Here is a 27519-nt window from a genome sequence, read left to right on the forward strand (position 1 = left end):
GTTTACTCACTCGGTTCTAAACAGTAAACAGAACCAAAAGTTAATGGAGTTGCATGACGATGGTCAAGCGGCTAAAAATCACTTGTGGTCCTTGTACTTCGTGCCATAGTAAAATCAAATCCTTCACTTCTAAATTAAAACAAATCAACCCCTTTTCTTGTAAATAAGATGGTGATGTGAAACTCCTTTTATCAAATTCATTTGCTTATTAAAATTATAGATGAATGCAACATGTTATGAAATAATTAGATGGAAGTTCTCAAACATGTTAAGGATATCTCACCAGCCAACAATCATGGATACAAGTAGATCAATGGTATATCGCCGACCAGTAATAATGAACACAATCACATCAAGAAAATCAAATTTCCTTAATTAGCACCATATTAATCAGCACTAGATTTCCTGCTATCATTGACCATGCTGCAATATTGCAACTAGCGCATGATAACCTTGTATATATGCGCGCGCGCGCGCTATTATTGTGAATAAACATCAATCATAAAACCATCTTTATTCTATTAGATGGTATCAGAAGCTCTAACGAACAATCAAAATACATGGCCTTGTCTGAATCCAGCCAAAGCTCAACCCAAAGCCCTGCTCTTGTTCTTACCACTTCCAACACACCAAACAATCTAGTTGCTTCATAACTTCACATTAGACTCAATGACACAGATTTTTCTGCCTGACGTGCACAATTTAAGTCACTTTTTATTGGATATGACTTGCTTGGCTATGTTGATGATTCAGATCCAACTCCACCAATGGACACCCCTACCTATCTCTTGTGGTTTAGACAAGATCAATTTCTTCTTCAGTTTCTGAATGTGTTGTCACTCTCATAGACTTATCCAAAACATCTCAAAAGGTTAGCAGAAGCTAAATAATATTTTTGCTAACCAATCATGATCTCGTGTTATGCACTTGAATGATAAATTGACTCTCTTTTGTGGTTCCTGCTCTGTTTCAGACTATCTTCAATCTACAAAGTCCATCATGGATGAACTTGCTATTAATGACACCCCAGTAACTGAAATCGGAGCTTTAATTCACATCATTAATAGCATTGGAAGTTAATTCAAGGAGTTGATTACTCCTAATAAAGATGATACTATGAGTGGCCAGAGTTTCAAAGTACTTCATCAGATTCTCTAATGGTATTGAATAGCACAAGTGTTCCTTTATCAACTTGGCACAATCGTTTGGGACACCCTTCTCTTCATATCTTGCAGCAATTACTTAAAAATCTCTTTATTCCTCTTTCTTCAGCTAATCTTAAGTCTTTCCCGTGTGAATCTTGCTTGTGCAATAACAACAGTCATCAACTCCCTTTCGGTACTTCAACACTTACAAGTCGTTATCCACTTGATCTAGTTTATAGTGAAGTTTGGGGACCGGCCCCATCAATCTCATCGATCATTTTACTAAATATACATGGCTTTATCCAATGAAAAACAAGTCCGATGTCTATACCATACTTCCTAAATTTTCTTCTCACAGTTTGTAAGACTCTACAGATGGTGGTGGTGGTGAGTATCAAAAACTAAAAACTTTATTTGCGTATCACTCATCTTCTTGTATCTTAACACAATAGTCTGTCGAACATCGACATCATCACATTGCTGAAATTGGTGCCTTCAATATTCTAGTCTTTTACTTTTCGAACAGCAATATATCTGATTAATTGATTGTCTACACCACTTCTAGATATGAAAAACATCATTTTAAAAAGCTCTAAAATAATTGTCTAGCTGCAAAAAAGCTATGCACTTTTGGTTGTTTGTGCTATCCATAACTTCGACCCTACACTCGAAATAAACTTCAAGCTGAATTTCGTCTCTGTGTTTTTGTCGGATATTCTAACTCTCAAAGTGATTATATTTGTTTCGACACTTAAAGTGCTTATGTTACCCATCATTTATAGTGATAATCTTGGTGCCACGAATTTCTGTGCCCATCATGTGTTTCACTCATTAACAAAACACTTAGCGCTTGATTACCATTTTGTTCTTGTTCGTGAGAAGGTTGATCAAGGTCAGCTTCAAGTCAATCATATTTCAACCTAGTATCAACTTGTTTATGCATTAACACAGCCTCTCTCTTAGCAAAGTCTAGGCTTTCTAAGGTCCAAGATTGGTGTCTTCGATAGAAGCAGTATCATCTTGTGGGGGTATGTTTTGGATATCTCACCAACCAACAATCATGGATACAATCAGATCAAGGAGACCTCACGAACCATCAATCATGCACATAATCAGATCTCCTTGATTAGCTCCATATTAATCAGCACTGGATTTCCTGCTAACATGGCCCCACTGCAATATTGCATTGCCATAATCAGTGCATGATAAGCTTGGATGCTACTTTTGTGAATAAACATCAATCATAAAACCATCTTTATTCTATTATAAATACATCATATTACGAAATAATTGGATAGGAGTTCTCAAATAGTCAGTGCTTGGAAACAAAAGGGTTGAGTTGATTAAGTATAAAGTAGAGGAATTAGCTTGAGAAGATGTAAAAAGTAAAGGGATCGTGTGTGATTTTCAGCCCATGAAATACGAATTTATTTCCTCCCCAAAAGTCCATCTCGTTGTCTCCTCTCTTATAGAGTAAAAAATAGACCAAAATCTTGCATTCTGGTCAAGGTAAGGACCCCTTTTGGGCTTTGGGTCGTCGTCTTTTGATTTGTAACTTGTTTCTTTTATTTAAGGTGTGAATGAATCTAACTAAGACTGTATTAAAAGACAAGGAGCACACATGCTGCCTTGCCTTGTTAAAACTTGAAGGAGAAAGGAACCCTCTTCTCACCACTTGCTTTGCCGACCAAGGAGAAGTCAACAAGATACAACAGAAAAAAAAAAAAAAACATTTCAACAGTACAGAGGTAAAAAGAGATAGGATTTTATTGTTTTTTCGGCTTAAATTGACCGCAAAGAATTCAAGAAGTAAGGGGGGAATTTTAGAGTCATTTTGTTGGTGTGTTTTGGACCTCCCAAATGCACAATAATTGAACATCATAGTTTTAGATTTACTCGGATTAACCGGTTGAAAGATTTATAATTCAGATCACAAGTCAAGTCGTGATTAATAACTTTACCTAAGATACTCAACTTCATAAGCAGATACTCAACTTCACGAGTAATAAATAGCATAGTGGATACAAGATTGGAGTATAAGATGGTCCAAATCTATCCCTTTACGCTAGTTATGACATGCACAGTTTCTTAAGGGAAAAATACCTCCTCATTTTGTATTAATTGCATCTATGCTAAGTTACGTTACGTTATAGAGGCAGACATAGTCTCTCTCTTTATCTTGGTGCTGACGTTCAGAGTATTATTGTGTCCGTTTTTTTATCAAGGAAAGTTGGCTCTTATTTCTTAAGTAACTTCAAGTGTCCTTCTTGAGGGGAAAAAGAAAACTAAATATGTTACAACTACGTAGAAAACCTACATCAATTTAATAGCTGAAAATCGATGCATGTCGGATACTCTCCAAAGCTGAAAGTGTAATGATTTTTTTTTATGCACTAAGAGAAGATGGAATTTAGCTTAATCAAAGCAAAATGGTTGCCAATTCATCCCACTATGAGTCCAAAAAATCAATCTCAGTGAATGATGAAGGATAGGAATATTTCATTAGCTAGCATCTCGGCTACTTTCCGAGTAGTTTCTGGTCATTTTCTAGAGAGTAGCAATTTTTTAGTGAAAGTCAAATGAATGTATTACACGGTAGAAAATACATGTAATATAGTAGAGATCATTTTAGCTTTTGTGTTGGAGTAGCGACAACCCCCCTGCTAGGGCATGGAGTATAAAAATAAAAATAAAAATATGTTTAGTTGAAGAGATTAGAACATAAAATAAATCTAAATTTAAAATAATTTTAAAATGAATTGTTGTCCTTTGAAACAAATATAGAGAGAGATGTTTCTTTCATCTCCATCTTTTGTATTAATCATAGAAGCATTATACAACCTTTTTATACTATTTTGAACTTTTATCGCATCACCACCACAACACTAATTACACAAAATTCAACCCTCTCAGACAAGTTTGCAGTTACAATTGAAACAAGGCAATTGACTTGCTTTGTTGGTGAAGAAAGGGATAAAATGGAATTGAATTCGAATGAAAATCTGAGACATGACTGAGAACTATTTCAAGGATGAGCCATAATTGCCTCTTGTTGCTCCTCTAGGGCTATAACAACTACAGTGATAGCTTGATCCATGAAGCCCAAAAGAAGTTTTAACAAAAGAAAAGAAGAAGAAGAAGAAAAAACAGTTCCTTGCGACAGAAGATTATCTAAATTACGCCCCCAAACTCCACAAACTTCCCTGGAGTTTTCATGTCACAAAGAAAGCGCCTTAATATCTACTTAGCACAACACTAATCAGAAGGTAAAGGCACAAATTTTTCATCAAGACAGCTAATGACATCCAACACTAGTTATTATTATTCTTCATTCCCTGCTTTCTAGACATAAACTACATCGAAGTAGAAATATACTAGGGGGGGAGTTTTTTTCTTTTAAAAAAAAAAAAAAACACTAGAAGCCATTGCAGTTAATGGCATGCTGAACTAGGAGGGCATTTCACATTGGAAAATGATGGTCAGCTTGGTGGCAGTTATTTTCTACAGGCAGATTGATGCTTGCATTAGAAGGTTTGATCATGCCTTGTGAACAGACTGAAGATGACTATGGCCTAGGAAGGTTTGGAGGCAGAAGGATGGTGTCAGCTAGATCATCGTTCAACTTGACTGGAAGTGGTGGCATCTGCTTCATTAGTTCTGGCACATCATTCATCCTGCAAATAAAACGAAATCAACAGGGATTCTATCTGGGGAAAAAAAAACTCCTTTCATCCTAACTATATCAGTCTTAGACTCTAACCTAACACCTTTAATCATATCTGTACGTAATTGAGATTTCAATTGATTTGATAGAAGACTATATGGAGCATAAGCAAATGAATGCTTTTATGCACCCAAGCAGGGAAAAAAGAGCGAAGAAATATACAGTATTAAGCCATCATAAAATCTACGTGATAAAAAAATGAAGAACTAAAAACATACTGGTTCATAATTTTGCGGATGTTGTCACGCGTTTGGCGGAGAAGATTGAAGTTCTCCTGTATCTGAAAAGATGACAATAAACGAACGCAATTTCAGTTGATGGCCACCAAAATGCACAAAGGGAGACTTGCAATAAAAGAGCACTCGTAAAAAATATCACATGCAAACAGTAAGAGATGTTGTTTGAGTAACACATACACGAGGAAGAGAGGGAGAGAGGAAGAGAGCGAGAGTAAAGGCAAACAATGCATCTAGTCAAACCCATTCAAATCATTTGTTTCATGCATCAAGTTATTGACAGATTATACAAAATATAAAATTGCATTCATCAGATAATCGCACCATATATACTCATCTAAGTGAAAAGGATGTGTTGGAAGGAGACCCATATCATACTGCATAAACACTTTCCTAACTCTAAATTCAGTAAACGAATAATGTGAAATAATGAGATCATGACACAAGTATTAACCTGAAAACTTGCAAGGTTTGCAGAAATTTGATTTAGAATCTGTGCATTTTGCTTAAGAAGCTCTCCTGTAATTCCACCAATTGCTGCAAGGGGCAAATCATAGCTCTTTAATGTAACAGGACGGTAACCAAAGGGTTAAAAATACTACAGTATTAACACAACTAACATAAGATGTCTGGAAAAACTAAGGCTTTGTTGATAGGAGTTCAAAATTTTATATTTTGAAAGTAAAATATTAAGGGTGTAAAATTTAAGGGGCTGCAGAATGTGTTAAGGATGTTTGGTAGGAGTTCAGAAATTTAAAGGTATTAGGGGATCCCAGTGCAAGTCAAATCAAATTTTAAGTTAAGCATAAATACAAAATACAAAATAATATATATTTTGCGGGCACCAGATGTGGGGTGGAAGGGAAAGGAAAAAATGGGTGTTAAAGCTGGCAAATTGAAGTAACAAGGATAAGCAGATAAAGTTTAAAAAAAAGAAAAGGAAAAGGATGCGTTTCCAAAACTGTTTGGAATAAACCCTCACCATCATATGAGATGCCTTCTTCACTTTCCAGTGGCATCATTGGAGTTGCAAATGGAGAAACACTGGGGCGGGCAGCCATGAAGTTAGAAGTCTTTGCAGAAGGATCACCATGTCTTTCCTGTGAAGAAGAAAGCAGAATATATAACATAAGCATTGTACATTCCAAGAAACCAAATCACTTTTAAAGATTCTCGCTACACGTTGTGTATTGTTATGTACTGTGTGACGCCACAAGTTATTATGTGTCAGAAAAGGTATTGTCTTTGAAACCATAAATGCCAAATTGTTTGGCAATCACCAGTTTCATACATTAGAAATTTAGTTATGCCAATTAAATGAAACTATAGGCACTCTAAAGCATATTTTCCTTTGAAAAGGTTGAGAACACAATCTAAAAGCTTCTGTATGAATTGTGCCAATTTCATGCCCATCCTTATCAGATTTATCATTTACAAGCCTGTATTTCTCACTTGTCTGGTAAATCCTGCAGGTTGACAACAGTACAGGTCTGAATGAGAAACTATCTCAGTGTTATGGTGAACAAACTATGGCCCACAGCTGGGTTTTTAACACCCTGCATGTGACACAACTATGGCCTGAGCAGTAAACCTTCAGTTCAATACACAGGACCACCCAATTAAGTAAACGACACTAAATTTACACAATAAACAAACAATACAGAAGAAATTAATGTGTTTAAACCCCCAGTTAAATGCGTGTGCTAATTCAACAGGATGTACCATAATTTAAAAAAAAATTAGAGCAACTCCAACAGAAGAGATTCGCCACAAAATAAAAGACATCAAACCTTTTTATCTCTACTTCTACGTGCTAGATTATCTTCCTTCCTTCGCTTGCTCTGTTCCTTTTTCTGGACAAAGAAATAAATCAGTTTGTAGTTTTGACTCACAGCCAACAGATACATCATATAAAAAATATAATTAGCAATAAAGTAAAGCTACAAAATGAACCACCAAGTGATTTATTTTCCAAGCTGTCTCTGGTAAACCAGATATGCACTGTTCCAAATATAAATCGTTCATTGGTTGATTGATCATTTAACTACAGAATTAGCAAGTTTTGGCAATCTTACTAACAAAAGTCTTGATGCTAACAATTTAGCAAAGGCTTCATGTAGAAAGATATTAGACTAAGAGAACTTACATTCATCCATCTGCAACGCAAAGCTACATCTCGGACTGTCTTGTTTGGTAGATTCATAGCTATCTTTGCATAACGTACTACGTTTGTTTCCTCTGCAAAACTGTGGGACATAAGGAAAATCAGGTTTTAGATTAATCAATTGTGAACCAGTACTAGGTTAAAGAAATTGAATTTCATTATCTTTATTTTTTTTTCCAGTAAATTACTGATATAAACATCATTATGCTGTGTAAGACTGCAAGTTGATTACCTCACAGAGAAAAGATTTCTTATGTGAAACTTAACTCAATAGCTAAAACTCAGTTCGGAACGAATGTAAGCGACTACCTACCAAAACTTAATTGAAAAGTTGAATTGGAGTGCTTTAATTTTGTGAAAAATCTAGACCGCAGAGAGTGGAGTGAGGGAAAAACAAGTGACTTGGTTAATAATGTTCTGCTTCAGAATATGATATAAACAACATTATGCTGTTTAAGACTGCAACTTGATTACCTCACAGAGAAAAGATTCCTTATCTGAAACTTAACTTGATAGCGAAACTTTGGTTCACAGCGAATGTAAGAGATTACCTACCGAAAATTCATTGAAAAATTGAGTTGGAATGCTTTAATTTTGTAAGAAATCATATTTCAACAAATTATTCAGCAACAATCCATGCTAAGACTTTCATTAGAAACTCATTTTAGTCTAGTTAGTTACATTAACTATAACTACTGCAGAATTGTCGGCAATACCAAATAATCCAACAAGAACAAATCCTACAAACACCAAAAAGAATTCAAATTTCAACTCCAGCTGCAATTCACCAAACAATAATTTATCGAATAATCAAAAACTCATCAGCCCTCGATTCCAAAGAAACCAATATACAAACCAAGAAAGATTCTCAAATAACAAAAAAAAAAAACATTAAATTCTAGAAACCTTCCAAAAAAATCATCAAAATTCAAAACAAGAAAAACCCAAAAGGCAAAAAAACTTACTCTACCAATCCCTCTTCAAGAATTGTCTGTTCTTCAAAAGTCCAGTCGGTTGATATACCAGGATTGTGCTTCAAAGAAGAACCAGAAGGAGGGTCCGAATTACCATTACTTGGATTGTTTCCATTGAATGAAGAAGGAGCTTGATTTCCATCTTGATTATTTGTCCCAGATGGGTTTGCCATTGAAAGACAATATTTTTCCAAAGTTTATTTTCTAACTGTCTATACAAAAAGAAAAAAGAAAAAAAAGGATTGAATCTTTATTAAAAAGAAAAAAAAAAGATTCAATCTTTTTATGTATATCTATATACAGAGTGTGTTCTTGACTGAAGGGAACTCTATTCAAAATGAAATTCTAGAGAAATTAAGAGAGGGTAGAGGGGAGGTGTACGGAATTCAGAGGGGAAGGGTTTTTTTTATTTTTATTTTTTATTTTTGAAGGTTGGGAGGACTGAAGAGGAAAATAAAGGATTTTTTACTAAAAAAGGGGGAAATTGGAGTGTATTTTTAATTTTTTATAGTGTAGGAAGAGAAGGTGGATGTGGATTAGGTGAAGGACTAATCTGCCCTTTGTGTCATTATGAATTGTTTGTATTTAATTATGGTAATTTGATTTTATGGTTAATTCCAGTTTTGGGTTTTATGATTTTAGGAATTTTTTTGGGATTTAAGGAAAGGAGTTGGATTTCTATTTTTAAGGGGTTTCATGATTTTATTATTTTGAGTTATGAAATCAAATTTAATAAATAAATAAACAATGGAAATGTTTTATGTGAAAATGTGTTTAAATGGAAAATTATGTTATGAGAGATAATATTTAGACATCTTTGTTAGTCTAATCACACGTAATTCTTCTTCATAAAAAATATAATAATAACAAAATAGTGCATCATTCTTAATTGTTTTAAATTAATAAATAATTTTTTTCTATCAATCTTGAAGGCAGATTTTAGGCATTTGTACTTTTTTTTTTATGTCAATCAACAAATATAACTTTTTAATACTATATTTTTTTGTAAATAATATAATTTTGCTGTTAAATAGACCAAACAAAGTAATTTTTTAAGCAAAAACAATAGTATAATACAATTTGCCTGTTTATATCTCTATCTCTATCCTTTCAATCAAATATATATATATATATATATATATATATATATTAAAATAATAATGGCTCTCCTTCCAAATTGATTACTCAATTGTTAGCAAGTCTCAGCATAATTAAGTTGTTAATTCAGACATTTTCGAGTCTCAACATTTTAACTTGAAAATGATAGAACACAATAATTTGAAAGTAAAAAACAACAATAGAAGAGTCAACTTGAAGTCATATGGATGGTGTTAAGGATAATAATAATAATATACCATAAATTCATTAATGAGGTCAAAGTTTAGAATGGGTAAGAGACAACCATTTTTCCCATAATTATTTTTCTTTAATTTAAATAAAAAAATAATATTATGAATAGCATTCCACTCATCATCAATTAATTAATAGCGTGTTTGAGAGTTTGTTTATAGTTATTTTTTAAAATATTTTTACTTGAAAATATATCAAAATAATATATTTTTATTTTTAAACCCGAAACTTTAAAAACCATGTTCTTACAAGTAAAGAGGATCAACAACAATATACATGTAACATTTTAGAACAATTTTTTTTTTTTTTATATGAAAATAAAAAGTATTCTCGGGCTAACCCTAGTGGAATTTCTCCTAGTTTTTTTACAAATCAAATGAGTAGAGAGTCTTTCCTGACATGGGATTTGGGAATGATTTCAAAGACTTTTTGCATACAAGAAACCTCACATCATTTAACAAGAAAGATTTCAATTCGTAGAGACTGGAAATCAAGGCTTGTGTCCATTAGGGTCACTTCAGGAAGAGAATTGTCCAGACAAGATGTACGAGATTGGAAGATTTGACAGGAGACAAATGGGGCTTTAACAATCATGAACACATGGACATGGTGTCTGTTCGTGTCCAGAAAGAAGTAACTATGGATTCCTTAGAGTGGTCCTTGCACTAGATAGATGCTCACAGAGGAAAGTGATTTCTCTTGTACTTGTTTGGGGTAGGCTAGAGGGGGGAGGTCTCCTGCTATTTCCCTTAACCAAATAGAAAAAAACAAACTTTTTTATTTTATCCTGTTTTAAAAATATTTTAAAAAAAATAATATTTTTTTCTATTTCAAATTAATATTTTTCTTGATTTTTTATATTATTTTAATGTATTGATATCATAAATAATTTTTTAAAAAATAAAAAATATTATTTTGATATATTTTCAAGTAAAAAACACTTTGAAACGCAACAACACTGCGGCTGTTTTTAAAGCACAATCACACTTAGAGGTTATGCGGCTGTTTTTAAAGTAAATTGTGTAAACAATATGTTTGGTAACAATAAAACTCACATTATTGTATATATGGGGCCCGTTACAACTGTTGATTCGTTAGAAGCATCTCTCAGCTGCTTCTCACGCGGCCGTGTCTAGTGCCTAGGTGAAATTAATTCACCTGGGCACTATTCACTCTTGAAGTGAACAGTGCTGATTCACTTGGCACTATTCACGTGAACAGTGTTTCAACTATTTATTGGACTGCATCTGACCCGGTAATTTTTTTTATTGTGTTTTACTCGAAAAATTAGTATTTAATAACACTACATAAATTAAAAAAATATCACATGATGACGTAGCATTTGCGGAATTTGATCACAATTCTAATTATGTTATTGCCGGGTCTGACTCAGTTAAAAAAAAATTAGTTTTTATTTTTATTTTAATTGTGTTTTATTTGAAAAATTAGAAGGAGATCACTTGATGACATAAAAAAAATTCAGTTTTTGCTTTTGCGCGCTTAAGAAACCATGGAAAATATAGTCCTTGTTAGATAGATTTCGGACGCAATAACATTGCACAAAGTTTAATGAAATAATAAAAAATATTTGATATCAATATTATTATTTCATGATATAATAACAATAGTTAAATCTACAATATTTAAATTAAAAATTATTAATATATATATATATATTTAATTATTTTATAACCTCAATTTGAAAAAGCATTGTTTTAACCAAAAACATTAAACTATTTTTTATTCAACCTCAATTTCAACCATAGTTTTAACTAAATATATATTTTTCCAAACCAACTTCAACTAAAAATATATTTTATAAAATAATTTTTTTAAAAACTACAACCACAATAACAACCTCAATACCAAACACACAAGAGTATATATATTGAATGATTAGCATGTTATTGTGATGGTTTTTTTCTTCTCCTTTAAGAATAAAAATATGTTATTTCCATTGATTGCCGTTTAATCTTATTTATTAGAACAAAAAAGGATTAAGAAAGAAATAAAAGGAATAAATAATAATTCACTCTTAGATATTTGCCTTTCGGTCAATTCACTTTCAATAGATTGGGCAATGCCAAAAAAAAATCTTAGAAAATATATGCAATCATTGTCTGATAGGGAAATAGCTAATATGAATGAATGAATGAATGAAAGCTCATGTGAGCATTTATGTTTTGTTTTTATTATTAATTGCGTCGACGATTCATTTTCTTTGACATTTATGAACCTTGTTTAGGTTTGAAATAGCAATCTTTAGCGTATTTATTAAACTTCATTAGAGAATTAATTTGGCTTGGAAGATTAACCCTAAATTTTTTTTTTTTAACTTTTTTTTTTAAAAAAAAAAAGTTAACAAAAGCTAAAATGAAAGAAAACACTGTTCATTGAATATAGTGTTTTCATGGCTTTGCCCTTTCCACGAGGAATAAAAAAGACTTAAAATGGTTATTGTAGGCATTAAAATCTTTTCACAAGACTTATTAATTATAACTAAAATGATTAGAAAAAAATAAATTTACTTCTATTTCAAAATTATAGTGAATAGACCAAAATACTACCGAATGCAAAAAAAATTAAAATTATTGTTTAGTGTTAAGAAGCATTTTATTTTTTGTATTTTTACAATGCTTTCTTTTTTATTATCATGTAGGGGACAATTTGATATATCACAAAATATATATATATATATATATATATATATATATATATAGAGAGAGAGAGAGAGAGAGAGAGAACCAAAATATCCTTGAAAGCAACAAAAAACACTGGTGTCAAATGACATTTTTATATTTTTCACAATGATTTTTTTGTTATTATCAGTCAGTGGGAAAAATTTGATATTTAACTAAATATAAAAAAAATAATAAAAAATAAATACCACAATGAAACAACCAAAATGCCTTTTAAAGCAATAATAATAATAAAATTAGTGTTAATGGGTTTTTTCATCTTTTCACAATGTTTTTTTTTTTTTTTATCTCATGTCATTGTAGGAAAATTTTGGTCTTTAAATAAATATAAAAATAAAAAAAAAATAAAAAATAAAAAGTTGTTGTCATGTGTCTCCTATAAGCCAAAACCTACTTTATGCCGTGTTATTAAAAGTGTAGTTGTGTTCTTTTCCATATAAGGTTACGCCTGTGGTTTTTGGGGGCAAGTTTTATCACTAATGATGCTTTTCTCTCTCTTCTTTTTAAAATTCACATTCTCCTTGCAAAATTTTAAAGTTGTCATTTTATTTATGAAGATTTTCAATTTGATTTTTATTCTTTTATTTTCTAGATTTTGTTTTTGATCTTTTTGTAAAACTTTGATTTGTTTTCAATTTCATTATTCAATCTTAATTTGGAATATACCATTTTTTTTCAATTTGATCCTTATTTTTTTATTATTCTTTTTGGTGCATTTTGTTAAATTGATTTTTTTTTCCAGTTTCATCGTTTAATAAAAAATTAATTTGTATTTCTTATTTCAATTTTGATCCTCATTCTTTTGATTCTTTTGTCTTTCTATTAAATTGATTTTTCTTTTCCAATTTCACCCTTCAATTAAAAATATATATTTTTTGTGTTTTAATTTTGATCCCCATTCTTTTAATTGCTATTTTTCTAAATTCTTCTATATAATTAAAATTATTTTTTAAATTTCATCCTTCAACATTTAATTAATTAAGAATTGAGTTTCATGATTTTTCTAGATAAAGTGCTTTTAGTTATTAATTCAAGTTACGAGTTTGAAAAGTTAATATGGGTTTTCCATTTATTTTTTTTAATGGGTTTTTTTTTTTTTTTATTTTTTGTCTATTGGGTTATCACGATCTCACATGACCTAGGTTACGAGTTTGGTGGATAACTTAGGTCGACTCGACCTTAATTCTTGGGTTACAAGTATGTCATGCTAACTCCAATTGACACAGACTAATTTTTTAGGTAAGTTTTTACCTAATTTAATATTTTTGTATTTATGGATTGAGAATTGAGTTACATCGTTGTTCTCTTTTTGATTTTTTTTTTTCAGGTTATTATGATTTTTTATTTAATTTATTTTTTATCATTTTTTTATTTTTTTAATAACTAATAAAAATAAAATCAATTTATTTGACACAGTTAAATCTATATCCCAAGTCACATATTTATCTTCCTCCTCCTTAGAAATATACATGCAACACGTGAGCATATTTTTCATGAAAAGAAAAACAATTTGAGCCTTGCGCAAGGCAGGTCCACATGATCTATTATGTTTCTATACAATCACTCAAGATCATAGAAATTGTTATAAAAAATCTCTAAGACCAAAACCTTTCATTTCAACCAAAGCCAAAAAGGTATTGGCAAAAGGCCAAGTAAGTGATAAAGTATTTAGCTTTTTGACAAAATAAAGCTTGAACACGACCTAGACCTTTCATTTCAAACCAGGCATGGAGATAGCAAATCCATGGTTTTTTAAGCTGAGCCCTGCTCTTACCTCAGGTCTGCAAACATCTCTTCGGGACCCCATGAGAAGAAAGACCTTAAAAAGACTTCAGATTTCTCTTTGGGACCATGATTTCTAGGCTCCATTGTGATTGCTTTTTAAAATATTTTTTACTCAAAAAAGAATAAAGAATGTCAATAATATTATTTTATTTTTTAAAAATTATTTTTTAGATCAGCACATTCAAAAATAATTTGAAAACATAAAAATTATATTAATTCAAACAAAAAAAAAAATTAAATTTTTTCGGAAAACGCTTTTTGAAAAGCACTCCAAACACCTTATAAGGCAAAAGTCAGATGTTGCTTCTCTAACTAATTTTCGTGTTGTATGTTTTAGAGTATGTTTGGCAGTGTAATTACTTTTCAAATAACTTTTCGTACCAAAATGTATGTCAATGATGTTTTTTTTATTTTTTAAAAATTATTTTTAACATTAGCATATCAAAACAATCCAAAAAATACAAATTGTATTAAATTTTAATAATTTTTTGTTTTTTTTTTTTAATTTTTTGGGACCAAACGGTCTCTTAGACTTGACCTTCAATTAAGCAGCCAAATACAATTCAAGTAACTTTACAGTTGTATTAGCTGCTGCAAATTGCCCATCTTTACGTAGAAATCATCAAAGAGAAATCTGAAGCCATTGGCTTTAAAGATGTTGTGTTTTTTTAAAATTTTCTGGATTCAACTCTTGAATCCAGCACTTAGAGAGATATTTTTTTCCCTCTAATGCACCCTACTGATTAATTAAAGAGTGTATTTTTACGATTGTTTAGAGAAAATCTTTAATAATGGAACCTTTCTGTGCCATGTGAGTTCAGTTAACTTCAAAATTAATCAAACGATTATATGACAATGTGTTTAGCAAATGCATTTCAAATGATTTTTTCAAGAGGGATTAGATTTGGTTTGAAATTAGCTACAAATCAAAGCAGCGACACCACCTTGCCTGAGATAATATCGTCTTCTTTTATCCAAATACCTTATTTTTATTTATGCCTTCTAAAGGGTATGATTTGGTTTAGAACCTAGGTCATTAAATTATCGAACAACTTGGATCAATTATTTTTATCTAAAACAATATAGTTTCTGTTTTTTTTATATAAAAATATTCCTTAAAGTTGACCTACAAAAACTCTTATAGGTTATAAGTTACTCAAATTTAATTAAATTAATATCTAAAAAGATTCAATAGTAAAACTAAACTTGGATCAAATTTCGAGTTGAATCACCGTTAAGTTATGTTTATTTTTGTGTTTTAAAAGTGTTTTAAAAAAAAATTTGAATTTTTTTTTTTGTTTTAAATTAATATTTTTTTGATATTTTTAAATCATTTTGATACGCTGATATCAAAAATAATTTTTTAAAAACAATAAAAAAATATATTATTTTAATATATTTTTGAATAAAAAAATAATCATAATTACTCTCCTAAACTGGTCGTAAATCAATAATATGAACAAGTCAGCTTCATAGTCTTTGAGCTGAAGAACCTCCAGCTATCATGGTATATGTAGCCTAAAAAAACAAAACCTACATATCCCAAGCAAGGTAGTTGGGAGTAAATTTCTTGTGATCATAAAAAAACTCCCTCCAAAATCCCAAATCCATACACTACAAGGCTTCTGAAGTGGATTGTCCAAGTACATCTAATTGTAAATCTCCATGGCAGTGCCTTCAATCGAAAAATTTCAGTCTCGCAATTAGAGATTTGAATAGTTTCCCTTTTTACTCGAAAATAGAAACTCAAAAATGGGATCCCGTGAAACAATAGTTCCCTCTTTCCAAAATATAATAAATTTATCTTATTTGGTATATTACCATACTTCCAAAGTTATAGACTGGCTTCCATGTCTGCGAGTTGTCGGGTAACCAAACTATTTTTTTCTAGTAAGAAATGATTTTTAGATGTTGCAATTGTGTTTTTTTTTTTAAAAAAAAGAAATATGCAATTGAGATCATAGACCCAACTAGGTTGAATAATCTGGTTTTATTTTAATTACATGAAAAAAAATAATGGATTAAATTTACAAAGAGAAGTGATTAGCAAACCTGATGATTTTTTTTTTCAAAATACTTATGAATCTATTTATAAATAAAATACTTATATTTTGATCCCCACATGAATATAATTAACTTTTTTATTATATAGAAAAAAATTATGAAAAGCAAAAAGTAAGTATGAAATTACTCTCTGATACACTTTAAAGCCAATCCTATCAAAGTCTGTAACCTACTTGCTTCCCATTTTATGAAAAAGAAAAAATATTTGTTATATCATTGAACTTTCATTTCATTAATCACCATAAGATTCATTTTTTATAACTGCACGTTAAATGGAAACAATCGAGACTCGTGCTTATATATAATTGTATTATTATGAGATAATCATGTCCACAAGATCGAACTCTAGTAAATGATTCATAACTTACAGGCTTGTTCAGGAGTGTTTGTAATTGCTGCGTGGTCATTTTTTTTTAAAAAAATGATTTTTCTTTAATTTAAACTTCTTTTTTTTGTATTTTTGAATCATGATGTACTTGTATTAAAATTAAATTTTAAAAAATAAAAAATATATTATTTTAATATATTTTTCACTTTTTTTCATCTTCATCCTAGGACAACACACCACATAAATGTTAATGACACTAGATACCTAAAAAAATTTTGGATCACAGAAAATTGTGCCTAGTAGAATGAAAACCCTAAATCCAAGGTAGAAATCACATGCTTACACGTTCCTTACTGATAACTTTTCCTTCGTTGCTTGATAGCGAAATGGCGTAGAAGAATGTTGAACACACCTTGGAGCATGTGAGTAGCCGTATGCCCTCACACGGTGCCTTAATACTAACATCATAGACTAAACATTATAATCAAAAACTATATAAATAGATTATTTATCGAATTTAATCCAACCTGGCATTGTCGGTAATGCCACGTGGACTACCCCGAAAAGCTGGTCTATAAAAGAACTAAATCGTTGTTCATGTCAAGCCACATTCCATGATCAGTTAATAGAGCTTGCTGCATTCATAGTCAAATAGCTTGGTGATAAAATGAGGAGAGGTCAGAAGTGCGTGTTTTTCCCGCTACTGGCTATTGCATTATGCTTGTGTATAGCGAATGTGGATGCCGGGATAACACTGCAACCACCGGTGAAGTTGAAATGGCATTACTACCGGCAGCATACTACATGCACCTATGCAGAGGAGTTTGTGAGGCACCAGGTAGAGTTATTTTGGAAGGCAGATAGAAGCATTACTGCCAAGCTTCTTCGGTTGCTCTACTCGGATTGCTTTGTGACTGTACGTCTCTCTCGACCATTCTTTCTTCTAATTCGGTGTCTTTACCAAGCAAGGCAAGCCATTTCACTTGCTGAAAAATAATTAGTACTTGTTTCTTCTTATCTAAACTTAGGGCTGTGATGCATCGATTCTTCTTGACGGACCAGACTCGGAGAAGACAGCTCCACAAAACTGGGGTCTCGGAGGATTTGTGGCCATTGACAAAATAAAAGAAGTTCTTGAGATACGGTGTCCTGGTGTTGTCTCTTGTGCTGATATTCTCAACCTGGCTACCAGGGATGCTGTTCATTTGGTAACATCCTACACAGTGGCGCAATAGCCTATTTTGCCTAAATTCAAATAAAAACTTAAATTTTGCCTAATTCAAACAAAAACTTCATGGACACTTCAATTTTGTTACTAATCTATAACCCATCTACCCAACAGGCAGGCGGACCAGCTTATCCCGTGTTTACAGGAAGAAGGGATGGAGTGTCATCAAAAGCAGCAACGGTGGATCTCCCATCACCATCCATCTCAGGGGGAGAAGCATTGGCATATTTCAAGTCTAGAGGCTTGGATGTGTTGGACCTGGGAACACTATTAGGTAAGCACTGAAAGTATTACAACTCGAGAAATCAGTAATATTTGACAAATCTATAAATGTGTTCCTTAATTCAAAGGTTTTTCTATAATCTTAATTTTTAAATCTTGTCCCACATAACTTGGTAACTGCCATGATTCTAAAGAAGTTCAAGTTGAAAATAAAAAAAAGTTAGTCAAATGCAAATGTGCCAGGTCAAGAGGTACTTCAACATATTGCCCCAAATTTAAGTTCATATTCTGGCAATTCTCATATGACTCTTATCAGGGGCACACTCAATGGGGAGAACACATTGTCGCTACATTTTGGACCGACTGTACAATTTCAACAATACAGGAAGGCCGGACCCAAGCATGAACAAAGCATTTGCAGATCAAATGAGAAAGCAATGTCCCCAAAGAACCAAAAAGGGCCAATCTGACCCACTGGTGTTTCTAAACCCAGAATCTAGCTCTAAATACACCTTGACAGAATCCTTCTACAAGAGGGTTCTCTCCTACCAGTCTGTCCTAGGAGTTGATCAGCAACTACTTTTCAGCAATGACACACTACAGATCACACAAGAATTTGCTGGTGGTTTTGAGTACTTAAGAAGGTCACTTGCTCTATCAATGAGTAGGATGGGAAACATCAATGTGCTAACGGGAAATGCAGGAGAGATACGCCGAAATTGCCGATACATAAATGATGGCAAAACCCAATAAAACCTAAGAGATGTGATCTTGACAAGGGTATATTTTTCATCAAAAAAATACTGTCAATTCAATGTTATTGATTTGTGTCGAGGATAGAGGATACAAATATGTGCCTGAAAAAAATGTTTCCTTTCTACAAATAAAATTACACAACTCCTGCTCAAGTTAAGAAATCATCTTCAGCATTTCAACCATTGCAATTGTTGATGACTCTCAATAACTTTTAGTTTTAGTTTTGAACTCCTTTCAACAAAAGTACAAGGCAATCAAAATTGTCAAAACAATTTGCTCCCTCTCTACCTCTCTTTTCTCTTTATGATAATTTGCCCTCTAAATACTTGGAAAAATGAAATCAATGGAAAAGAAAACATTGTCTTTGCCTAACCTGTGAGAATTATCATAGCAGTTAAATGATAAGAACCTGGATGCACCAAAGATGAATTTGTTGGCACCTTTAGATCTTTCCGTTGGCCTCAAAAGGAGGATAGGAAAATGAAAGGAGAATGCTGTAACATTGGGGAAAAAAAAAAAAAAAACAGAGAACCACAATTCAAATACAGTTTGAAAATCCTTAAATTGAACATAACTACAATTATATGCATGGTCTAGCTTCAAAAAAATGTTACTGAACATAAAACTACAAGAAATGAAGTAAATAAACACACCAGCAGGTTCAAATTTATAATTAAAAAATGTTAGTCAAGCAATGATTATCTGCACCATGACCAAAAAAACCTTCTAAAAAATTAGATCAGTCCAAGCATGTAAAGTTATAAATTTCAGTCGCACCAATGTCCCAACCCATTTTTTTACAGTTTAGAGATATTTTAGAAAATGACAATTTGCACACTGCATCCTTCTTTATTCCCAGTAATCCTCATCTGCTGCAACTAAATATGGTGTTTCAATGTAAGATGACCCAGGAGGGCTGACATATGTTGTTACAGAATCAGAGATCTCAAACTCAAGAGCAAAGAAGTTCCCACATGTTTATGAGTGGAAGAAAGATACAGGTCAACAACAAAGGGCAAGACTCAAGTTTGAGCATAAACTCTGTTAGGCTCCTTAAAGAAACTAACATGCCATTGAACAATGGTAGTTTGAACAAAAACTTTATACCAACAATGAACAAAGTAATTAAATGGCTTGTCACATATAGCACCTTCATTGAAGCTTATTTTATTTGGCTTAGGGGAAAACCAAACAAAAAATAAAAAATAAATAAACCTTTTGAAAATTATCTGATATGAGGTATTTGTCCCTAATCATTCTTCCATTTAATTACTGGTTTAATCTTTGATCTCATCAATCGCATTTCTTTTGTTCATATAAACTGACCAAATTCAAAACCACAAAGAACCATGATCCAAAACACAAATACATGGCCCATAACCATTTCATCAAACCCACAACTCACTAGAACTAATATGTATTTCATTTCAAGAATGATGCAAGTGATCATGATGAAGAACTTAGATGCCAAATAACACTCAAGTGTATATGACTTTACAATTTTATTGGCACCAGGTAATTCATTGCAATAAGGAAAGGGAAAAGAACCTGACAGTAGTTACCTCACAAAGATGTGAAGGAGACAATGGAAGTACAATCAACTGTACAATATCTTTGAATGGCAACAGCACTTTTCTTTAATTAACTCCATCATAAAAGATCCAAATAACAAAACATTGTAAGGCCGTACTCAAAATCAGCATCCCAGACTACCACTACCAGCTCTAAGTGCCAACATGGTGCCTCTGTCCGTGAAATGAATACTAAAATTGGCAGTCTTATTCACCATTCTGGACTACAGGGTTCTTGCTTTTGATCAGCTGATTCAAAGAATTTAGTTTTAAGAAAGGCGTCATGAAAGAAAGATATACCACAGAACTGAACAATCATCTGACAGGTGCAATTTCTATGTAGAGGAAAAGGAAAAACCAGATTACTGTTTAATTCAAGTGAAATAAATTAATGAGCACCTAACCTTGTAAAAATATTTCTTCCGAAGTTTGGTCGCTGTGCGTATGCATCTTTTAACATGAATCTTCAGCAGCCTATCATTGAAAATCTGCAATCATTTAAATACAAATGTCAGTGAAATGAGTAAAATAATGAAACAAAACAAAGTCCTGTCATTAAATAACACAAGTTTTTTTTTTTAGTCTGCATATATTGATGAGGATCCATTTGACATCGATCTTCAATTTAACAGTGACAATAGCCAGCAATTTTACAAGAGCACAAATAGAGCAAAACTACCTCATATGTAAGTTCCTTGAGCGTTCTTTTCTCAAGATCTAGTGCAAGAAGAAATACCCTAGAGCACACTCAGATAAACTAGATATGTGCTGCTCTAGCTTGTTTATTTAGGTCTCACAGATCACTTCAGGAGAGATAAGGAGGGGGGGGGGTTATCAAGTTAAGATCCTCCTTAGAACTAGACAAGGTAAAGTAGATGGTCTGGTAATTGGCAGAAAAAAATAAGAAAGATAAAGATTAACTGTCATAAAGCTATGACAAACACATTAATTATAAGAAGAAAGTGTAATAGAACTACAAAAACATACACCTGCCTTTATCATATCATCAATCGAGCGAGTTTCTTTGATTATCTTTTGCCGGTTCATGATGAGAATAGCAGCGACACAGAAAACAGGTAATTCGTCATCCCCATTCTTAGTTGATGAGATTGCGTTGGTAATCTGCATGCAGTCATTTCTTGACCAAAAATTCTTTGTGAAACCACAAAAGTTATAAGCTGATGCGGATTTCATTCCAGTGTTGTCAGACGTTGGGTGCTCAACATTTCCATGCTTTGATTGTGAACCATCCCTTGAACTACCATCACTATTTTCAATGCTTTCTTCCCTTGTATCTCCTTCACAATCCCTTGGAACATTTAGCAACAGTGCATCCAGACAATTCTCCTCTAGATTACACACAACAGATTCATCAAAATCAGCAGCCCACATCATCTGCATTATCGATGATTTCATTAAAGTCAGAATAATTTCAACTTCCTGAGATAATGCAAAAAAGTTACAACCTCTCATTGGGATTCATGATTCTTCCAAAGACATGATGCTTTTAAAAAGCCATGTTCATGCTAATTAAAAAAAAATACATCATCAAACTGCATTATAGGCCAGGGAATATCCCTTGAGCTTAAATGAACTCAGAAGCACTTATCAGTTAAGTGCACTGTCATCCAACTTTCATAAAACTTATTCATGCTTTATTTCTACGTTCAGAAATGCCTGATCCACACAATAATAGCAATGCCAGCCTTTTTCTGATGTTTCCTAGTTCAGTTGAACAACCACATGGTTCTGCAGACGAAACTTTTCATTCTAGTGCCACAGAGCAACACCTTCCATTACTGCATTCTCTTAGAAGAGAACAAATAGATTTCAGAAAATTATCCGGCAATCTTGACAGATTACCTAAGGATACAAAGAAACCTAGGAAGACTAAGTAATTACAGAAGTCCTCTAGTTACATGGTATTCCATGTTATACCATAATCAGCTTAGCAAAACTATTCAAGCTAGTTGTTGTCATGGTATGCATGTTAGATCAAGAACATTATAAAGTTTACAGTTTATTGCATTCAGTGCAGGAGAACAACTGAACAAACCTCCCACATCCGCAGAGCCTCACTAAAAGATAACTCTCGGCGGAAGAGAACCATCAGCATTCGGAATGCAAAATGGAGGCTTTCAGCACCAATACGTGATAGGTGTGCAAACATTTCTTTGTCTGTGAGTTCCAAGATGTGCCACAATGCTTGCAACTGTTTCATGACCCCAGTTGGTCCTTCCATCTGAAAATTTTCACGCTGGATAGGAGGAAAACACATGTTAGAGAAGAACATCGAGCTATCCAGCTAAAAATGTTTGCCAGGGTTAGTAATACCATTCTCCGTAGAAGCATCTCAAAGCACCAAAATGCATCAGCATTGTCCTCAAAGAGAACAACAAAAGGAGACAGCAGATCGCTCATACCTAAAACCAGATAACCACATGATCATGCAAACTTTGTGCTTAAAGTTTCAAATAGAATACAATTTTCATAGATTTGAACATAGGTAAGGGTTTTACTGAAGAAGACTAAAATTTAATAGAGCAACCTTGACAATAACCAGTGGCTGGATCAGCCCATGCATAGACAGCAAGGATGTCAGACATCCTAGCTAAATTTCTTTTATCCTCATAGAATTCAAGATGACTATCTGTTCTTACAACATCAACAACTGAAAGAAGAAAGGTTGTCAGCTCAAAGGAATAGCAATAACATTAAAATTCATGAGATAAATTCAGTGCTTTTCTTTCAACATGAAACTACAAATCTGTAACTGAGGTACCTATTCGATGCAATGTCCAGAGCCATTCAGACACTCTGTTCTCACCAGCCACCCCTCCATTAGATGTTGTTCCATTTAACAATGGTGTCTCAGGAACATCAGCTATTCTCAATTTGTCCACTATTTCTTTCTCATTACCAGGATTATTGGACTGTAATACTGGTTCATGGTCCTCTTGGTGAACTAATTCAATTTCAGATTTCTTCTGAGGTGAAGCATGGTTAGATGGTTCCCCACTGGATTCAATAATTAAATCTACATTATTATTAATTTGAAAACTGTGCATCCTGTCATCCTGAAATCTCAATTTTCTTTGTGTACGTGGTTTGTCATCAAGCACACCACTTTCTTTCTTATCTTCTCTCTTGTCAAACAAATTTGTGACAGGTAAAGGAGGAAAATCAAAATAACTCTCCACTACATACTCTGATCCATGAGCCTCTCCACCTCTTTTTGGAGAACCACTATTGAGTGGGCCAGAAGTAGGTATAAAACAAGAAGAATCATGTGCTGCACTATCTGAGCTTCCCCTCACACTGACAAGTCCAGCAGAATCACTAGAACTTTGCCCTGCACACGTGCACGCTGCATCTGTACAATTATTATTCCAATCGCTATAATTCTCTAAGCTGTTAGTAACATCTACAGAGGTTTGTCTACTTTTGACAGTAGCTTCTTCCCCTCTCCCATCATCCTTGGATGGTGTCCTCATATCCATAACTTTGGACCCCACAGCAAACGCAAGGGCACCGGTTCCTATACTTGAATGCATTTTTTGGCATTGCTCGATGAGGTCTCTGTAGCGTTCCCTGCATAAAATACTTCATAAAGCTGGGGATTCTAGACGGTTCAAAGATACTTAAAAAAAACTAAAACAGCTTCTTTTGCCCCGGTACTTCAATAATAACTTGGTTAAGCCAGATAAATACACACCACACACACGCACACAAAAAAAAGAAGAAGAAAAAATCAATAATAAACCATGTTAAAAGCTAACCACTGCATCATGCAAGTATGGCAAACTGAAAAAGAAATCAATATGGTATATATACATCATAGGTTTAGTGAAAAGAAAACGAGAGAAAAAAAAAGATCAAAGGTAGTTAATGATATTTTCACTATGCTAATATACATGATGTGCATGCATCATGTTTTGTTATCTGCAAACTCTCTAATGACAGTCTGCTACAGCTTGTTGGGTTATGTCCAGTCTGGCATTGATGATAGCAAAAGGATCACAGCAATTCTTTTTAAATGGAAGAACTGAACCCTGTCTATCAAGACTGAAAGGTGAGCACGATACAACTGCAATAGGGCTCAACTTAATAATGATGAAGCCCAAAAGAGAATATTTTGTATGGGCATGCATGTCTTTGGCTAAGATCATAACAGCCAACAACATAAAATCTTCCCACATTTTTATCCATATATATAAGCAAAGACTGGAATGGAAAGCTGACGATGAAAAACTATAGACAGCTCTCAGGCATTCTTAGTTTGGCATGAAAGCCAAAACAACAAAGAATCAGCTAATATTGGGCACACCAATAACACATAAATTTAGCATCTGAATATGGTCAAAAATTGAAAAAATTTAAATACCTTCGTGCTGTCCTCAGCTGCCTCCGGTACTCAGCAGTGGTTCCCAGTGTATAACAGCCAAGTAGAAACTCCCAAACTTGTGGCCTAATAGATGGATCCACACCCTGCCATGCAGCAAACAACGTTAAATTGTTACATGGAAAGTCCAACCCACTTCATAATGATAAGCGAACCAAAATTATACGCAAGAACCAAATCAGCACCATCTCATTATTCAAAGAAGGACTGAAAATGGAATTAATTAATGATATTGAATATAGCAACCGTGAAACAGCATACCCCTAAAACAATCAACTTCAGCGCTTTCCGAAAACGTGAAACCTTTCCATTACTATCAAAAGTCGATTGCCACTTCTCCGGCTTAAGCATTCTTCCTACCTAGCGCATCAACAACAGAATCCCGATCACAATAGTAACTATAAATGAACAATATGAAACATAACAAAATATAAAAAGTAACTGAATAAATGAGAGACAGTAGTAGTCTTACAGTTATAACAACCTTTATAGGTGATTGAGAAAGACAAGGCTCTCCTATATCCCTCACCATTGTTCCTACTCTCTGCAAATTCGCCACTGCAATCGCTTTTCCACATTTCCATTGCTTCTCCTCTCTCTCTCCACCGGACATTTACAAAAAAAAAAAAATCCCCTCTCTCTCCCTCTCACTCTCTTTTCTCTCTTTAAGTAGTTTCTTAATCCTTCGTAATTATCATCACCGCGTAACTGAGAAAATCAACAACTGCAATTGCGAAAATCAAAGTTAATCAACCCTAATTAACTGACTATTCGATTAATAAATGCAAAAAAATAAACGAATGTAAACGAAAAACAAATTATATGAAATTAATCAATAAAATAACGAGAAATTGGAAGCTTCGATTGAAATGGAATCGATAAGCAGCAGTGATCGGATGATCAGATCAAAATGTATGTACGCATGGAAATACGTATAATATAGGCGTATGAAGGTGTGTGTGTGTATGCATACGTACAAATGTAGAGAGAGAGAGAGTACCTGACAAATAAAAATGAGATCGCGAAGAATGACGAAGACGAAGACGAAGACGATGAAGAAGAGAAAAGGAGGAGGAAGATGAGGAGGAGGAGCTTGTTGTCCTCCGTCGCCATTTACTTGAAGAATTTTTTTAAGAGAAGAAAATAATAAAAGGAAAAAAAAAAAAAAAAAAGACCGTTTCTCCTCTCTCTTTCTTAATTTGTTAAAAAAAAAATTTAATTTGTTTTGTCTGTTAAAAAAATTGTTTAATGTCAATTTTAGTGAATTAACTGTAAAAATTAAACTGTAGTTATTAATATTTATAATATTAGAAGAGAAGGATGCGAGGATGAGAGGGAAGACTTTTCATATTTTTAGACGTTTTTCTATATCTATTTTCGTGTTTATTTGTTTGCTTTTCAAAAACAAATTTGAATTTTTTTACTTAAAAATATATAAAATTAATATTTTTTTAGATATTTTTAAATATTTTTGTTGTATTATATTAAAAATATAAAAAAATATCATTTTAATTTATTTAAAAAAACAAAGACACTCTGAATTATCATGTTATTATTTATTAATGAAAATCAACTAAAATAATTGATAATAAGAAACTAAGGGTAAGAAAAAAATTAAAAAACTGATAAAACCAAAAAAAAAAAAATCAAACCATGAAAAAATTGATTAAATCAATTAAAATTTTTAAAAAAAAATCTTACTGGTTGGGTTCGGTTTTATAAGTTTGAAACCGAAAAAACCAAATCGAATTTGGTCGGTTTAAACCGGTTTCGGTTTTTTTAAAAAAAATTCGATTAAGATGATATGGATTAATTTGTTTTTGGAAAATTAACCACTAATTAGGAATAAAATTTACGAGAATTAATTAGAAACAGATGCTTGTAGTTAATAATTGCCAATTTAATTGAATCATGCATGCTTGCTTAATTTGAAAGATAATTTAAATACAGTATCTGGCATGCAAGTAGTATTGATTTTTAGTGGTAAGAGGAATATATGATTCATTCATTTTGCTAGATTTTTAAGAGGGTCCAATTATAGATTAATCCAATTTATATTTAGAATATATAAGAAAACAGAAAAAAATCGTAATAGTTCAACCATGTAAATTAATTTTTTCTTGCCTTTCATTATTTAATACAATATCCATTCTTTTCCCATAACATTCATCCTTGATTTTTTTATTTATATTTAATTGAGAATTTTTGAAAAATCAATTGTAACATTAATAAAAAAAAATAGATAATAATATCAAGATTAACTATATTTTTTTATTTTTTTAAGATATAAAAATAAAAATATTTATGATTTTTTATTTTCATATAATATATCTTTTATAAATCAAATCACAGATATTTTAATATTCATAATTTATATGTCAATTAAAATTAAATTTTTTATTTGAATAATTTTAAGAAAGAATTAAATTAAAGAATTTTTATCTCGATTTGAATCAATCTAATGTATTTATTGTATTTAATAAATATGTCTAAATATTATCCCTTAATTTTTAACCTAAAAAGGGATGAAATAAGAATATCAATGGAATTGATATATTAAAATAGAATCAACCTAACATATAAAATAGTAATAATTAATTTGAATTCCTTATTCATCTACCTTTTTTTTTTTGTTTCCTTTTCTTGTCATTTATTTGAAATCATGACATATATCTTACCAAACATTTGGCAATCTCCAAAAAGAAACCTTTTTGTTGCAACTAACTAACATTTTATATATAAATATATATTAGCTTTTTGTCAATTTGAAAATGACTGTTTTCATAAATGATTTTTGTATTGCTCAATTAGCCGGCAAATATAAAATCCATATAAATATATATGGAGAGAAGAAAATGATGGAGGATAGTT

At 32.2% G+C, this 27519-nt stretch overlaps 3 protein-coding genes across 7 annotated transcripts; 1 reads left to right on the plus strand and 2 right to left on the minus strand.

Moving 5' to 3' along the window:
- Positions 1 to 4277: 4277 nt before the first annotated feature.
- LOC118032140 (uncharacterized) lies at positions 4278 to 8662 on the minus strand. The gene is made up of 7 exons (XM_035036747.2): positions 8235 to 8662; positions 7252 to 7351; positions 6896 to 6958; positions 6088 to 6205; positions 5560 to 5642; positions 5088 to 5149; positions 4278 to 4819 (listed from the first exon to the last, which is right to left on the minus strand). Exons 1-7 carry the CDS (start codon positions 8414 to 8416, stop codon positions 4711 to 4713), a joined length of 717 nt encoding a protein of 238 aa, XP_034892638.1. The 5' UTR covers positions 8417 to 8662; the 3' UTR covers positions 4278 to 4710.
- An 8429-nt stretch (positions 8663 to 17091) lies between these two features.
- On the plus strand, positions 17092 to 18827 carry LOC118032103 (probable peroxidase 26). The gene is made up of 4 exons (XM_035036709.2): positions 17092 to 17385; positions 17498 to 17677; positions 17812 to 17971; positions 18236 to 18827. Exons 1-4 carry the CDS (start codon positions 17137 to 17139, stop codon positions 18670 to 18672), a joined length of 1026 nt encoding a protein of 341 aa, XP_034892600.1. The 5' UTR covers positions 17092 to 17136; the 3' UTR covers positions 18673 to 18827.
- Positions 18774 to 25803, minus strand: LOC118032101 (uncharacterized). 5 transcript variants are annotated; one of them, XM_035036702.2, is made up of 12 exons: positions 25649 to 25803; positions 25133 to 25372; positions 24910 to 25008; positions 24631 to 24734; positions 23029 to 23837; positions 22795 to 22917; positions 22581 to 22669; positions 22303 to 22503; positions 21240 to 21641; positions 20651 to 20734; positions 20238 to 20495; positions 18774 to 19169 (listed from the first exon to the last, which is right to left on the minus strand). In XM_035036702.2, exons 2-11 carry the CDS (start codon positions 25259 to 25261, stop codon positions 20454 to 20456), a joined length of 2082 nt encoding a protein of 693 aa, XP_034892593.1. In that variant the 5' UTR covers positions 25262 to 25372; positions 25649 to 25803; the 3' UTR covers positions 18774 to 19169; positions 20238 to 20453. The 5 variants fall into 5 exon arrangements, with proteins under 5 accessions (XP_034892593.1, XP_034892592.1, XP_034892595.1 ...); XM_035036701.2 differs by having other exon boundaries at positions 25121 to 25372; XM_035036704.2 differs by having other exon boundaries at positions 21236 to 21641; positions 25121 to 25372.
- Positions 25804 to 27519: the final 1716 nt, after the last annotated feature.

The sequence above is a fragment of the Populus alba genome, chromosome 7, assembly GCF_005239225.2.
Source record: "Populus alba chromosome 7, ASM523922v2, whole genome shotgun sequence".
Classification (NCBI taxonomy): domain Eukaryota; kingdom Viridiplantae; phylum Streptophyta; class Magnoliopsida; order Malpighiales; family Salicaceae; genus Populus; species Populus alba.